At 44.5% G+C, this 17220-nt stretch overlaps 1 protein-coding gene across 6 annotated transcripts in view; it reads left to right on the forward strand.

Moving 5' to 3' along the window:
- Positions 1 to 17156, forward strand: part of LOC117551693 (clathrin heavy chain 1) — a 42588-nt gene extending 25432 nt beyond the window's left edge. For 2 of the 6 annotated variants that reach the window (XM_034224652.1, XM_034224653.1), the window contains 12 exons: positions 47 to 204; positions 300 to 464; positions 742 to 849; positions 1459 to 1626; positions 4573 to 4722; positions 4849 to 4980; positions 5101 to 5211; positions 5361 to 5531; positions 6286 to 6507; positions 8259 to 8279; positions 14481 to 14556; positions 15593 to 17156. In XM_034224652.1, coding sequence (XP_034080543.1) covers positions 47 to 204; positions 300 to 464; positions 742 to 849; positions 1459 to 1626; positions 4573 to 4722; positions 4849 to 4980; positions 5101 to 5211; positions 5361 to 5531; positions 6286 to 6507; positions 8259 to 8279; positions 14481 to 14556; positions 15593 to 15726 — 1616 coding nt within the window. In that variant the 3' untranslated portion in view covers positions 15727 to 17156. Of the gene's footprint in view, positions 1 to 46; positions 205 to 299; positions 465 to 741; positions 850 to 1458; positions 1627 to 4572; positions 4723 to 4848; positions 4981 to 5100; positions 5212 to 5360; positions 5532 to 6285; positions 6508 to 8258; positions 8280 to 12289; positions 13486 to 14378; positions 14401 to 14480; positions 14557 to 15592 lie in introns of those variants that run through there. The other 4 variants (XM_034224654.1, XM_034224655.1, XM_034224657.1 and 1 more) reach the window with 3 other exon arrangements.
- The last annotated feature ends 64 nt before the right edge of the window (positions 17157 to 17220 follow it).

Genomic DNA, 17220 nt, shown 5'->3' on the forward strand with positions numbered 1-17220 from the left:
CATTAGATTGATGTTGTCATGAAGCTGATGTTGATCCTGTCGTCAGGAAACTGGGAGGACCTGGTGAAGTTCCTGCAGATGGCCCGTAAGAAGGCCCGCGAGTCGTACGTTGAGACGGAGCTGATCTTCGCTCTGGCCAAAACAAACCGCCTGGCTGAGCTGGAGGAGTTCATCAACGGACCGAATAACGCTCACATTCAGCAAGTACGTCTCCACACACTCTCAATCTCACAATCTCACAATTTCTTTCTACAGTTTGCTACTTTGCTGATTGTGTTTTTTGGTACTCTTCTCTACAGGTGGGTGACCGTTGCTATGATGATAAGATGTATGACGCAGCCAAACTGCTCTACAACAACGTCTCTAACTTCGGCCGTCTGGCCTCCACTCTGGTGCACCTCGGGGAGTACCAGGCGGCCGTGGACGGAGCCCGCAAGGCCAACAGCACCCGCACCTGGAAGGAGGTGAGGGAGCTTTATTTTTAAGTCTTCAAGGTGGAAATAAAAGTGTCAAATGTTGGGCTGTGAAGACTTTCTATTGCGATATAGGTTTTTTTAATATCTCCAGGAAGGTAAATATCACAGTAAAGACAAATAAATATAGGCCTAGCCCTTATCACAATATAAAAGATTATGTATTTGTTTAACCGAGACATGAAGCCTTCCTATAGTGTCAGCAAAGTACTGTGAGCTGTGTCTGAGCTGGTCTATCATAAACACATTTGATCCTCTTCTCCTGCAGGTGTGTTTTGCGTGTGTAGAAGGAAAGGAGTTCCGTCTCGCTCAGATGTGCGGCCTGCATATTGTCGTCCATGCTGACGAACTGGAGGAACTCATCAACTACTACCAGGTAACCGGGGTAACCATGCTTAGAGATGCCCCAATGCATCGGTAAACGTTTGCCCGATTAACTGCCATCGGTATATTAAGTAATGTAACTTGGACCCGGTCTCCTTTGTGTGAGAAGCTGCTTCTGCTTATTTTATTATTGTGTGCTTCCTTAATACCGTTTTATACTGTACTGTAAGGCTGTACAATTGATCGTATTTTAATCTCGATTACGATTTTGGCTTGCAACGATTACGAAAACAACGTAATCGAAATAAAACGATTATTATTATTTTTTATTTTTTTTGTTGAATTATACTTAAAGTTCAGGGTAATCAACTGTTAAAAACATACTGTTCACGTTTGTTTTGCAATAAATGGATGTTTTCAAAGTAAATGGATAATCGTTTAAAATAATCGTGATTATGATTTTTACCATAATCGCACAGCCCTACTGCACTGTCTCTCTGCCGTAACTATGTCGATTTCCCCTCTGAGGGACGAATAAAGAAATTCAGATTCTGATATTTAGACCAGCTAATCTCTGAGGGACTTACGTTGTTTATTTTGTCTCTATGATTACTCTAAATGGGTCATGATTAGTGTCATTGAGTGCGTGTGTTCCCTGCAGGACCGCGGGTACTTCGAGGAGCTGATCACCATGCTGGAGGCCGCCCTGGGGCTGGAGCGCGCTCACATGGGGATGTTCACCGAGCTCGCCATCCTCTACTCCAAATTCAAACCGCAGAAGATGAGGGAGCACCTGGAGCTCTTCTGGTCCCGTGTCAACATCCCAAAGGTAGGCACATCTGTAAACTAAAGCTTGTGTCGACAGTTTATAATAACCCTCACTGCCAAAGGGGAGACAAAGGTCCACAGTGTTCACATTAGGGCTGCAACAAACGACTCATTTGATAATCGATTTAATGAAACGATTAATCGACTATTCGGATCGTTAAGGTTTTAACGGTACTACTACTTTTATCGATACTGCTGATCGATCCGGTCCTTTAACGTTTCTTTTGAAAAAAAATAAGGTAAACTAACTAAAGAAATTGTGAACAAAACTAACATTGCTTTTTATTTAAATTAAATACATAATATTTCACATCAAAAGAAACAACAATGTTTTAACAAATCGTATTAAATAATCTGATAACTGTAAACAGAATAGCTGAAACTTTAACAAAATAAATAACTCAGTTTCCTCTAATCATTAACCCATGTTTGTATGATGTAGTTAACTCCGTGTGGTGCTGCTAGCATACAGAACACCTGACGTGGAAACGTTACTCGTGGATGGAGCTACAGAGCTGCTGGAAAGACAGTCGAACCCGGTGCATTTCTCCGTCTGAATGTGGAGCACTTTTGCTAAATGTTTAGACAAATTGCTCGTGTTGCCGCCCTTACATGCTAAACTCTTATTGCACTTTTGGCAAAGAGCATTGTCCACATCGAGACGGGTAAAGTTGAACCACCTCAGAGCGCGTTTTCTCCGCCATCTCCTCCGTGTGTGCTGCTTGCTGCATGTAGCAGCCGCGTGTGTGTAAACTGCCCCGCCCCCTCGCACACAGACGGGGGAGAGAGATCTCTCGTCTTGATTGGAAAGATCTAAAATACATCATCGACGCATTTTGTAGTCTTATTGCATATTAGAAAGGAGTTGGCGACACTAAGACTGCGATATAATGTTTATGTAGCAATAACAGGGTGTCCGCGGGGTCTTAAAAAGTATTAAAAGTTGATAAATCAATTTAGCGAAAATTAAGGCTATTAAAAAGTATTAAACTGCATTTTCCAAGGTATTAAGAAGGTCCACAGCAACGACAACATGAAACACCCTTTAATTTACTGAAACAACATGTCGGGAAATCCCCTCAAGGTGGCCCCATGCATAGCGTGCCATAAAATGCTGCTTCTCGTGCGGCTTTCACACCAGCGCTTTTCCCTTTCTAGCTCCGAGCGGGAGCTTTTCTGGTTCAGCTCCGGTTTCCCTTTTCTGCTCCCGCTCTGTTCACACTGCCCAGAGCTGCCGCTGCTGCGTCATGACGTCACCGTTTACGTGCCTGCTTCATAAAATCCAAACCGCGCGGAAATCCCTCACATCGACAACAACAACAATGGCCGATTGTATTGAAGCGCTGTTCGCTTTGGTTATCCTCTTACGAAACGAAATGGAAGGCATCGGACGACTTTACAAGGGACGACTTTACTTGGAACTTTACAAACATCACATGCGAAATGCAAGACTTCTTTGTGGTCTTCAGCATCTACTTCAACGACTAATCTGCCCCTGCCCCCGCCTCGACGTAAGAGAGACGTAAGCAACGCCGCCTCTTAGCTCCGAAGCTCTTGCCTCTAGACCGACAATTTTTTGGAGCTGGAAGTGAACCGGAATCCGGAGCTAAGAGGCGGCGCCTCTGCGGTGTGAACAGGAAAAACCGGTACTTTTCAGGCTCCAGCTCCGAGCTGAAAACGCGTTGGTGTGAAAGGGGCATTATTTTAAGTTTCGTTGCCTTGCTCCGCTCTGTGTGGGGGGGGGGGGGGTTGTTATCTGCTGGTGGACTACCTGAGAGATATACAGCAGGAGAACACGCCATCCACCGCGGAGAATAAACTGAAGGGCAACCATGACAACCATGCTCCGGGGTCTTCTTCGCTGCTTTTGGTGTATTTTGTGACGGCAGCAGCGCCACTTACAGGCCTGGCATATGTACTACAGCGTTTCCAGCATTTCCAGCAGTCTAGTGTGAACGGACACGTTAATGAATCGAATGCGTGTGAACGGAAGACTTTTTTGCGTTTGCGTATGTGTTTTACTGTATGCGTCCTCGTGGGGCCGGGGTCTAAGCCAAACTATATCCGGTCACAGAGATCTGCTATTTTAAAGTAAGGTCAACACATATCGACCCTAAATATAGTCTAAATTAAGAACGAGAAAAGTCTTAACATATATATTGTTTTTTGTAAACATATGACAAATGTGTGAGGGTGATGACGTCAGAGCATCGTCCTATGTGCCGGGCTTAGCCCCGGACAGCCCCAGCCCAATTTAACCCCTGGGTATTTGTGAGGGAGCTCCTATATGGCATTACCCCGCTGAAGCTCACCACAGTTTAATATATTGTTTATTTATTGGTCAAATACTGGTTTCTAATGGTTTCTGAGGAGTTTAACTGGAATGAAAGAGCACAGAGTACAGAAGCAACAAAGCAGCATACTGCATTAAACCTGACCTTCACAGAGAGGTTGAAGTTCATGTGGAGAGGAGGCTTCAGTAGTCTGTCTGCACTCTGTTTAGTTGTGCTATCTTACAATCAATATAGTAAATGGTAAAGTGTGTCGCCAATGTAACCGGTTAGAACTCGAAGTTGCGATGAGGTCTTAAAATGTATGGAAAGGGTCTTAAAAAAGGTCTTAAAAGGTATTCAATTTGACTTCAGGATTCCTGCATATACCCTGAATAATACATATGACATAATGTTTTAAATGTCTCCAGTACCGATAAAAAGACCGATAACGTTGGAGTTTAACGGTGCATAAAACACATGTGATGACGTCACCAACTAATCGATGACTGAATTAGTTGGCAACTAATTTGGTAATCGATTAAGTCAATTAGTTGTTGCACCCCTAGTTCACATTTATAAAAACAAGTTGACCTAGAGACCCAACTCAATGAACCTGTCACTGTGCTGTTTAGCCAGCGAACAATAGCTATCTATCTAACGTGTGTGTGTTTCAGGTCCTCAGGGCAGCAGAGCAGGCCCACCTCTGGGGGGAGCTGGTGTTCCTCTACGACAAGTACGAGGAATACGACAACGCCATCATCACCATGATGAGCCACCCAGCTGACGCCTGGAAGGAGGGCCAGTTCAAAGACATTGTCACCAAGGTAAAATAAAACAATGCTATCAGGGGGCAGTCCCAGTCTTTTTATTAACAACAGTGACACTCTACCATCCTTCTATCTTCCTTAATGGATGTCGAATAGGAATTGTATGTGTGTTTTTGATTGTAGGTGGCCAACGTGGAGCTGTACTACAAGGCTGTTCAGTTTTATCTGGAGTTCAAACCGTTGTTGCTGAACGACCTGCTCATCGTCCTCTCTCCTCGGCTGGACCACTCACGCGCCGTCAACAACTTCAGCAAGGTCTCGAACATCACTGCTTTCTTAAAACTCAATGAGCCGTGTTTTTACAAAATGATATGTGATACAAGAGAAGCATTTAATAGGATACTTTATTAATGATTTCTCTTTCTGATTCTTCAGGTGAAACAGCTGCCTCTGGTTAAACCTTACCTGAGGTCAGTCCAGACTCACAACAACAAGTCAGTCAATGAGGCACTCAACAACCTCTTCATCATCGAGGAAGACTATGCGGTATGAAATAATACTGATTGTATGATAATCTGTTTGGGACATTGTTTTATTTTGGTTGAGGTGAGGAAAAGGTTGGGATTTGTAACTTCTAGCACAGTGTACTCGATAAGTTCAGATCAGTTTTTAAATCTATTATCCCCTCTCACCAGGCCGTGCGTACATCCATCGATGCCTACGACAACTTCGACAACATCTCGCTGGCTCAGGGCCTGGAGAAGCACGATCTGATCGAGTTCAGGAGGATCGCAGCTTACCTGTTCAAGGGCAACAACCGCTGGAAACAGAGCGTCGAGCTCTGCAAGAAGGACAAGCTCTACAAGGTACATTCAAAACAAATGATAACTTTCAGTATAAACGCTTCAAGTCTAGGGTTGGGAACAAAAACTCGGGTTCTGAGAAATAACCAAATCCTATATCCCCATCCCGGGTAACCAAAGACAAAAATTGACGTTTGAATGTGAATAGCAAGTACATGTTTTTATAAAGACTTTCTTTTCTGTGCAATAGGCATGTGAGCTTATTTTAGTTTTAAGAGCAAAACTGAAATTGGAACCAGAGTTGTTCAAATCCAAACGTTACCCAACCCTATATAAACCACATCGTCACATTTCAATGATACCCAAACGGCAGATGTTTCACCTCTCCTTAAAGGTGGGGTATGTCATTTATTTCAGAAACACTTTTTGTTATATTCCATGGAATGCTCTTAACATCCCGATAGCAATGAATATCTTAAGTGCTTTGACAAAAAATCCATAAAAAATGTCATCCCTGGAAGCCGTAGCTCTGTAAAAAGCACGACCAGTCATCTGAGCCGGCCCGGCTAAAATAACTGGATGGCCTACCTGCCTGTCAGCCTTCCATCTGTGCACAAACTTATCTCGTGCCCTCATGGGTCATGTGCGCGTTCGTGTGTGTTGGAGGAGGGGCTCTGTGAGGAAGTCTGAAGGAAGGGGCAGATTTTTTTCGACTGCGTACTTTCAAATTCTAGCGCACTCGAGCTGGTTTCTCCATTCTTACCTACCCTACCCCTTTAAGTGGTTTCATTGAGCTGTTGTTGTGTTCCCCCCACAGGACGCCATGCAGTACGCGTCGGAGTCCAAAGACATCGAGCTGGCCGAGGAGCTGCTGGCCTGGTTCCTGAATGAGGACAAGAAGGAGTGTTTCGCCGCCTGCTTGTTCACCTGCTACGACCTGCTGCGGCCCGACGTGGTGCTGGAGACGGCCTGGAGGCACAACCTCATGGACTTCTCCATGCCATACTTCATCCAGGTCATGAGGGAGTATCTCTCTAAGGTGGGTTCACCAGAGCTAACGCCTCTGTAGGAAGGTTTACCAGAGAGGGAAGTGTTCTAGATACCTGAGGTGGAAGTAGTAGGGTAGATGATGGGTCTGTTCCTGCTGTCAGGTGTTGTGTTTGCAAACCTGTACATATCTATGGAGAGCCACCGAATATCCCACCTGTTCATAAATGGAATATTTAGTTAAATTCCTTTATATGCTTCTTTGCCCATCCAACAGCAGTAGCCATTATATGTTTGCGAATACTATTCATCTAAAGGCAGTGTCTCACAAACAGTTTAAAGGATAAAGCCCCCCCTCCAGTACTGCCTGTTCTTTCCTCCATTCATGCTCTGTGCTTCTGTCACTCTGTCTGTCTTCCTCCTTCTTCATTTGGTTTTCTTCCATTCGAGCTGCTTTTCCATACAAATGTGTTCCAGAGAAGATTCATACCTGCTTCTGCTGACATCTATCTCTGCTACATGGCACCTACTGCTTTCATAACAGACCACAGACCTGAGAGAACATTCAAAAGTGCCAAGTTGTTGGATTTTAACAGATCAACATATGTGACCCGCTCTATCGAAATCAGTCGCATTGACCCGAAGACACATTTTGAGTTATATACACTGTTGGAAAGAGGAGATTCCTAGCTTTCTAATGATATCAGGATTGTTTTTGTTCTCCAAATATTAAGCAAAATATGTCACATTATGTAATGACTGTCACCGAGTCATCATTTTGAGAAAAAGGCCTTTAAAGTTTCCTCTTCTCTGGATCGATCTGATTGGTTATTAGCGGCTAATAAATGATCAAAATACTACGGAGGGAAAATATTTTCGTTTGGATTACTGGTCTTGGGGAAGCTCGCGAGTGTGTGTGTGTGTGTGTGTATACGTGTGTGTGTTTGTGTATTTTTGTGTTTGTGTGTGTTGTGTTTGTTTCCCGGGGGAAACCCTCACGAGAAACACCGGCTGTTGTTATGCCTGCTGTGACGTCAAGTTACTCCGTTCTCCGCTTGTAATTATGCCGAAGCTTCAAAGTTGTATTTATCATCTGAATTTGCCGAAACAAGTTTAATATTCTGAAAGCCAAGACTTTGTTTATTTGAAATCAGATGGAAACAAACTGTCACGGACCCTGCCGTGATATCTATGATTACTATACGCCTTTCATTCATAATTTCAGCCGGAGGGAGGGAGAGCGGTGCTGCGGAACAGCAGAGTGCGAGTGAGAGCTGTCATCTTGCCTTTACAAGCTTAAAAAATGTATTTATCGTGTGATTTTGAAAATAAAAGTTTCATATTCTGAAAGCCAAGACTTTGTTTAGTTCAAATCAAACTAAACACCCCAATTTTTTTTACGCAAATCCACGTTTATTTTGAAATGAGCGACCGTTGCGACTTCCGACTGATTTCGATAGAGCGGGTCACATACATGTATGTGTAATATCAGCGCTTTGTTGAAACAAGGAATCCTTTGCAAAGTCACAGTAAATAATGTTCTTATGCCTTTGCATTATACAGTGTACATTGTGTAGAACATCTCTTAAGTGTTGAAACTGCACGCCCTGTATTTTATGTACCACACTGTTGTAATCAACAAGGTGAAAGTCCCAGAAGGATCTCACGTCTGCATTTGTATAAAAAGTGGCGTTGTTAGTGTTTTCTTTAAGTGACGAGCCGTGTGTCTGCTCTGCTCTCTCTGTCAGACTTCCATTTGTTTTTTTTTCCTCTTTAAGTTGCCTCTCTGAATTTCCTTTCCAGGTTGATGCGATAAAGGAAAAGGTGAAAGTCGAATCCATTTTCTAATCGTTATTTTTGACCCCGCTCCCCCCGTCCTGTAGCCTGTAGTCTGTAGTTTGGAGGAGTGAACTTAGCAGAAACTGCATGCCCCCCCCCTCTCCTGTGTCACTCTGCTGCTTCTGATTGTAAACTCCACATCTCCTGTAGACCACTGCTGACCCCCGCCTGCAGAGCGGCGCTGCTCACACCGAGCTCTCAGGGCTGCTGCTGTCAGTGAGGCTCTGAACAGACACAACAGTTATTGATTCAAACTGCCCAAAACTCTGAGAGAAGTTGTGTTAACTAGGGCTGTCAATGCTGGCGAGTAATCTGCAAACCTTAACGCTTATAAAAAAAATTATAACAAATTAATCTCATCAACAAGTTTGACCTAGACTTGCTTTTGTACTACCACGACTTTTAGCATGAATCACATGCCGGTGAAAAGGCAAAGAAAGCGGAGGAATCAGCACCAGAGACATGTGCTACACTGACTGGAGACCACTGGACATCAGTAGGAACCATCACTACCTCCACCATAACTCCCACAATGCACTGGTTCTTTAGGTGAAAACAGAGTAAAAGGCTTTTTAGCTGAACCATGCTCCAGTTTGTTGGAGTGTCACAGCGGTGAGATAGTGGGATAGGGTCTCCACTGTGGGGAACGGAGGTGTGAGATAGTGGACAGGGTCTCCACTGTGGGAACGGAGTGTGAGATAGTGGACAGGGTCTCCACTGTGGGAACGGAGTGTGAGATAGTGGACAGGGTCTCCACTTGTGGGAACGGAGTGTGAGATAATGGACAGGGTCTCCACTGTGGGAACGGAGTGTGAGATAGTGGACAGGGTCTCCACTGTGGGAACGGAGTGTGAGATAGTGGACAGGGGTCTCCACTGTGGGAACGGGAGTGTGAGATAGTGGACAGGGTCTCCACTGTGGGAACGGAGTGTGAGATAGTGGACAGGGTCTCCACGTGGGAAACGGAGTGTGAGATAGTGGACAGGGTCTCCACTGTGGGAACGGAGTGTGAGATAGGGACAGGGTCTCCACTGTGGGAACGGAGTGTGAGATATGGACGGGTCTCCACTGTGGGAACGGAGTGTGAGATAGTGGACAGGGTCTCCACTGTGGGAACGGAGTGTGAGATAGTGGACAGGGTCTCCACTGTGGGAACGGAGTGTGAGATAGTGGACAGGGTCTCCACTGTGGGAACGGAGTGTGAGATAGTGGACAGGGTCTCCACTGGGGACGGAGGGTGGAGATAGTGGACAGGGTCTCCACTGTGGAACGGAGTGTGAGATAGTGGACAGGGTCTCCACTGTGGGAACGGAGTGTGAGATAGTGGACAGGGTCTCCACTGTGGGAACGGAGTGTGAGATAGTGGACAGGGTCTCCACTGTGGGAACGGAGTGTGAGATAGTGGACAGGGTCTCCACTGTGGGAACGGATGTGTGAGATAGTGGACAGGGTCTCCACTGTGGGAACGGAGTGTGAGATAGTGGACAGGGTCTCCACTGTGGAACGGAGTGTGAGATAGTGGACAGGGTCTCCACTGTGGGAACGGAGTGTGAGATAGTGGACAGGGTCTCCACTGTGGGAACGGAGTGTGAGATTTTAAAATTGGACAGGGTCTCCACTGTGGGAACGGAGTGTGAGATAGTGGACAGGGTCTCCACTGTGGGAACGGAGTGTGAGATATGGACAGGTCTCCACTGTGGGAACGGAGTGTGAGATAATGGACAGGGTCTCCACTGTGGGAACGGAGTGTGAGATAGTGGACAGGGTCTCCACTGTGGGAAAGCGGGAGTGTGAGATAGTGGAAAGGGGTCTCCACTGTGGGAACGGAGTGTGAGATAGTGGACAGGGGTCTCCACTGTGGGAACGGAACGGAGTGTGAGATAGTGGACAGGGTCTCCACTGTGGGAACGGAGTGTGAGATAAGTGGACAGGGTCTCCACTGTGGGAACGGAGTGTGAGATAGTGGACAGGGTCTCCACTGTGGGAACGAGAGAGTAGTGTGAGATAATGGACAGGGTCTCCACTGTGGGAACGGAGTGTGAGATAGTGGACAGGGTCTCCACTGTGGGAACGGAGTGTGAGATAGTGGATAGGGGTCTCCACTGTGGGAACGGAGTGTGAGATAGTGGACAGGGTCTCCACTGTGGGAACGGAGGTGTGAGATAGTGGACAGGGTCTCCACTGTGGGAACGGAGTGTGAGATAGTGGACAGGGTCTCCACTGTGGGAACGGAGTGTGAGATAAGTGGACAGGGTCTCCACTGTGGGAACGGAGTGTGAGATAATGGACAGGGTCTCCACTGTGGGAACGGAGTGTGAGATAGTGGACAGGGTCTCCACTGTGGGAACGGAGTGTGAGATAGTGGACAGGGTCTCCACTGTGGGAACGGAGTGTGAGATAGTGGACAGGGTCTCCACTGTGGGAACAGATAATGCAGCAGAGATAATTCAGAAATGATGTTATAATAAAGTAAAAAAACTCTCTTACCAGTCTTATGCATTTCTTAATTACAACAGTTTTACTTGTAACAGAGTATTTCTACACAGTGGTATTATTACTTGTACTTAAGTGAAGGATACATGAGTACTCCTTCCACCTCTGGTCTTCTGGTATCGTCACTACTTGCTTGGAAATGCAACAAAGTTTCAATTTACAACTGGAAAACCCCAAAATAAGAGAGTAGAGCCTCGCCGTACGATGCAGTGAATCTATGGAATAAAACTGTCACAGTGCAGAAGAATGAGCTGCAGGGTTGGCCCTACAGTCTGCAGATGCTCCTCCTCGAACACACTGCAGCAGCCTTCCTCAGTGAGGAGCGTCGCTCTGCAGATAACCTCCCTGCTGTGGTCAGGTCCTTCTCTCACCACATGTCTACACATTTAACTCTCCTGTAACTCCCCTCAGCTGCAGGCAGACCTTACTAATGAGAGGGAAGTCTGCAGCTTCATCCAAACCCTGATTTAGTGATAGAAGTGCGGTAGTTTTAATGAAGTAATCCCTCTATTATCTTTCTCCTTGTTTGTCTAAATTACTGAATTGATCTCAGACCTTTTATAAAGCATAAACGCCAGTACAGACTTTTTCAGAGGGGTATTTCTTTTGAAATGTCTCTTTGTTACAGTAAAGTGTGGTCTCTGTAGTGCCTGTGTCTACAGAGCGTCTCCTGTCAGAAAGGCCTCCTCTCAGCGTCTCAAACAGAACATGCTCCCAGCAACGTATCATTGCTGACAGACCAGCATCGCCTGCTAGGATTTTATTATCCGCTTGTGCTTCTATATATTAGTTTGACATTGTTTTTACACCACGAACACCCACTGGAAGATTCTTACTCTCAGGCTTTGTCTGAATGAGCTTCACCACACAGTCTGACAGCCGTAGAACGAGGAGGACGATCCGCATACAGAGATAAAAGTACAACACTCATACATGTAGTACATATTAAAGTTCTACACTCACCGGCAGCAACATCCAGTGTTCGTCGGCCAAACAGGCTTTTTTGTTTTTGTTACAATAGTTTCCATCTGACAGACACGGTCAAAAACAAACTTCTCCATTTTCTACAGAGACGCCAGCTGCGCTTTTTCCTGAAACGTTTACATATTTATACCTCTTAGCGGCTGCACAGAAAAGATGCTGGGTGCAGTTTTTTAGCTGGAGTCGGCCGCTAGCAACGTCATGTTCTCATATTGGCATCGGTTCAAAAAAAGACTCAGGAAAAGGCACTTTGTGGACACAGGCCTTTAGGCAACAAACAGCTTAAGCAAATATTCAGTTTGAGTGATATCTTTAAAGGTGGGGGGACAACATGTAACGCTAGCACGCACTCCCCCGTGGCTGTAGCATCAGCAGCACTCGGGCCAGGCTAATAGGTGGCTGTGGCTGTGCCTGCTTCTGGAAACCTTGAAAACTGGCTGTACAAAAAGCATCACCCCCCCTGTCTCACCCCCCTCCCCCCACTGTCCTTCTCTGTCTTTCTCTCTCATGCACTCTTCAAGATGAAAGTAACTCAACTGCCGCTTCAGCATGTGTCTCAACCCTCCTCTGAAACCAAAGCAGAGCCCGTGTTCTCTCAGAAGAGCCTGCAGTACCAGAGTGACTGACTGTTGAGTAGAACCCAGAGCGTGTGTAGAGAACTGATCCCAGAACCACCTTTTATCAGAGTTGAACCTGCGCTCTGTCTCAGCTCAGGGTCAGATCTGAGCTGTCTTATTTTTGTTTAGCTCTAACTCTTCCCAGCATCGTCTGCCTCTGAGCTGCTTTGCTTCTACTAAAGCACAAAAACATTAAATGAGTTCTCTGCATGCTTCTTGTGGGTTTTTTGATATTTCTTATTTATTGAAGTGGGCTGAAGCATGCCTCCCTAAATGTTAAAAGTCACAAACACACGCCTGTAAAAATAAAACAATTTGTTTTTCTTGCAATATTTGATAATTTCCCCTAAAGGCAAAACAAGGTTCAATAAATAAATGACCCATTTAAAAAAAAAAAAAAAAAAAATTAGTAAAGTTATGGACGAGTAAAATCACCTTCCTCTGTAGGATTTATTTTACAATGACTTCAAATTTCAGAAGCGCATACGAATATTTGTAAAATCAATCGACAAAGCACAATAAGGTTAGTTTTTTAAGAGTTAGGATCAAAATGTGTCCTTAATTAAATATACCGTTTTATAGTTTACAAAAGCTAAGCAAACAGTATTATTGTTTAAGAAGTCAGGAGTCCGCCTTCTGCATTTTAATAAAAATAATGAAAGTAAATGAAAACAAAAACAACATTCAGGCAGTACGTCTACCTGTGATATAAACTCATCTTTATATTGAATGTATTGTAACATTTTTAATCCTGCTAGTAATCTCCTTTTTAAGTAACTGTAAGGAAATACTTTTATTGTATCCTTGATACCCGTTACATGTAATCCATTACTCCCTAAGCCTGCATTAAGCATATCTCAGTTTTACTTAACGTTTCTTTTGTATTCGCGTCTTTAGAGCTCAGTCTTAGAGAATCTGTTTATATGTAAAGCTGACATTGTTTTAGATGTATTACTGACAGAAGAACCTCTCTTAAATGCAACAATATACAGTGCCGCAGTGACTCATCCTATAACCCGGAAATAAGTTAGCATTTGACCCCTTCCGGTTCCTTCGCTAAAAAGCAATACAATTTCTCTATAGGGTTAGCTGGAACTAAGGTCTGTGGTTGAGACACATTTAAGAGACGGATCACGTTTTGTTCTACGACATTAAATACACCAGCAGTGACCCCACTGGTGATTTTTGAAGAGTTTACGTGTCTGAAAAACGATGGTTGTTAACAAGTGGCTGAATAGGACTACAGAAGTTGTCGAAGCCGTTGTACGTCATTACACCGAACACGTAAACACCCCCGCTAAGTTTGTTTGCCCTGTTCTGCTTGAAAGCAAGTACCTGCCTCCTGCAAACTGTTCAAACGCTTCAACTTCCATTTTGAATCTGTATTTTTGAATATGGATCTTAAGTTGGCGTGACGTTGAAGCAGCGACCCTGCTGTAGTTCGTTTATAGCATAACGTTAGCATTTTGCTTCTGGCGACTAGATTTATGCTTCGAAAATTATAAAAGTAGCATAGACATGTGGAGATTATTCGGCTGAACAAAACGTGATCCGTCTCTTAAATGTGTGTCAACCACAGACCTTATTTCGAGCTATTTTCCAAAATCCTATGGAGAAATTGCATTGGTTTTTGTCGAAGGAACCGGAAGGAGTTTACTTCCGGGTTTTAGGACGCGTCACTGCGGCACTCTATTCAGATAAACTGCAATAAACAGGTGAAAACATCTATTTCTCTTGTCAGTGGTTGTGCTGGTTGGGGGTCTGTTCTCTACATACTGAGTAGATGGGTGGCTGGATGGTGGGACCATAATAACCCAGTAGTAGCTGTTAGTGTTCGTCTCCTTTACCCTTAACACAAAGAGGTGGATGTGATTTATAGCGTAGCCTGTAGCTCTCTAGCTGTAGTTACAACATGTTACGGGGCGTGCCTCCTGCAGCTCTCTTTTTATTTAAATCTGGACTGTATTCGTCTGCGCCTGGTCCCATCCGTCAGCCAGTGAAATAACACAGAGGTCAGTTTCTTTACAAGCCGTCGCCTCAGCGCCGTTACCGCGGTGACGCTGCAGTCTGACGCCGGCTCGTTGTGTTTCAACAGGTCGACAAACTGGAAGCCTCCGAGTCCCTGAGGAAACAGGAGGAGCAGAACACCGAGTCCCAACCCATCGTTTACGGTAAATATCATCCTCACAGATCTTTGTTGTGGTTGCTCCAGAAGAAACGTGCACCTATTTTATCTTAAATTAGGAGGAATGTGCAGGTTTTTAATCGGAATACTTATTTATACTTATTTTAACTATTTATACATCAGAATACTTTTATTTATCCTGGGGTTAATTGTTTTTTGTGATAGCTGCTCCATTTAAAAAAATAAATGTCACAAATAGTATAAAATAATTGTATGAACATAAGAAGTTAACGTTGGAATATAAAGATATTTATATAGACATCTGTAAAATGTCAGATAAAGATAAAACAAAATAAAATACTACATATTTATTTGTAATACTTTATTTAACCTGGGGTTAATTGGGTTTCGTTGCTCAATTGTTTTAATAAATAAAGAGTCATTAAGATTGTGCATAAAAAGAAGAAATAAAATCAAGATATTTATATAAACAAGCAAAAAAAATCAAACTTAAAGGTGGGGTAGGTAAGTTTGAGAAACCGGCTCGAGATACACTTTTTGTTATATTCCATGGAATGCTCTTAACATCCCGATAGCAATGAATATCTTAAGTGATTTGACAACAAATACATACAAAAATGTTCATCTGTGGAAGCCGTGGCGCTGTAAAAAGCACGGCCAATCATCTGAGCCGGCCCGGCTAAAGTAACTGGATGGCCTACCTGCCTGTCAGCCTTCCATCTGTGCACAAACTTATCTCATGCCCTCATTGGTCATGTTCGTGTGTGTTGGAGGAGGGGCTCTGTAAGGAAGTAGCAGATTTTTTCCAGCTGTGTATTTTCAAATTCTAGCGCACTCGAGTGGGCTAGAGCGTTGATCATCAGATCAAGGGACGTTGGGGTCAAAACCTGCCTCAGGCCGCTGTGTCCTTGGGCAAGACACTTCACCCTAATTTTCTCCTGTGGGTGTTGTCCACATTAAAAGCTGTTACATGTCTAATATGTGATGTAAAGCGCTTTGAGAAAATGTAATGAATTATTATTATTATTGGACAGTTCTAACCCCTCTGTTCTGTGTTGCAGGCTCCCCTCAGCTCATGCTCACGGCAGGGCCCAACGTGGCCGTTCCCCCACAGCAGCCGTACGGTTACGGTTACCCAGCAGCGCCCGGATACGGCCAGCCACCACAGCAGCCCGGCTTCGGCTACGGCATGTGAACACCCAACAACTCCCCCACCACCAACACCCCCCTCATCTGTCGTCCCCCCCTCTCTGTGTTCCTCACCAGCTTCCCATGGTCCTCTACTCACAGCAGGGGCCACAGCAAGCAGCCCACTCTGATTCTGACTCTTTTTTTATTATTCTGTCGTTGCGAGAAAACATTTAACTGAAGGACTTTTATTTGTATTGTTTGAAAAGAAATTGGACCACGTGTTTTTTTTTTTTCACATTCCATATTTATGACTACTTATTTAGAATATTTTTTGTGTTTTATGTTATTGTCATGTTGTTGTTTTTTGTATTGTTTTATGGTTTGTGCAGACGTGGACTTGCTAAAGCTCAGCAACAAACCTTTTGAAGTAGGTGGAGGAGCATTGGATTTTGCACTCGTGAAGAAATTAATGTAGAGAAGCTCTTGCTCTGACGTACCGAACATGCTTCGGCTTCCATCGTCTCGTCTGTCTGTATAATGCATCATCATTGTATATTCTGAGGAAAGAAGGTTACATATAATATTTGAACATATATTGCCGTTTCGTCGGCTATAGCTAGCAACACTAAGTAATGATAGTATATTCTGCACAGGCGTGTAGCTTTATGGAGTTTTAAATGCATACAGACGTATGTCACCGTGTGGATGTGTGTGTGTGTGAGCAAGAGTGTGACCTGATGGGTCTAAATAAGAATTTTAACCCCTCTCAGCCTGTATGGGTAACCCCCCCCCCGCCTAGATGTTAGCATTCCTTCGTTGGTTCCCTGTATTTAGGTGACCTCTTGTGCCGTGTACAGTGCTTGTGTGAGACTGTATCTGTGTATGTGACGGGACCACGGCGACCGAACCCCCCAACCGTACCGTGTGTGTGTGTGTGTGTGTGTGTGTGTGTGTATTTACCCGGAGCCTCCTCCTGCTGAGGTCCGTGTACGCCAGGTGTTGTAGTGTTTCCCCCCTTCGGTCACCACTCCCCCTTTTTTCTGCGTGTACAGATGTGAAAACTTTTCGATGGACACCCCCACCCATCTGTCCTCCACCCGCACTTCTGTCCTGCCCTCCTCCTCCGTTAATGCAAGACCACCAGGAGGCAGTAGGCGGCAGTGTGTCCCGCTGACAGCTACATCCATGAACACTCCTGTAGGTCGTGTGTTTAGATGGTTCAGAAGAAAAGAGATTAGGTCTCACTACTTCCTGTTCTCCGTCAGGAACGCTGTGAAATAAGAGCCTGTATTTACCTTGATGTACTTTAACTTCCTTACATGCTTTAAGCTGTGTGTATGTGTGTGTGTAAAGTGTCATCCTAATCCTGACATAAGTTGAATTCCTTTCTGTTGTCATGCATATTAATAAAAAAGGGGATCTGTCATTGATAAGTGGAAGAATATGACTCAACTGAAAGGGAAATACTAGCCGAAATAAAAACAAAAAGTTGTACCCGGTGTCCTGCGGAGTCTGTCTGTCTGACAGGAAATAGAAATGTCTACAAATCACTGGTCAG

The sequence above is a fragment of the Gymnodraco acuticeps genome, unplaced genomic scaffold (genome assembly GCF_902827175.1).
Source record: "Gymnodraco acuticeps unplaced genomic scaffold, fGymAcu1.1, whole genome shotgun sequence".
Taxonomy (NCBI): domain Eukaryota; kingdom Metazoa; phylum Chordata; class Actinopteri; order Perciformes; family Bathydraconidae; genus Gymnodraco; species Gymnodraco acuticeps.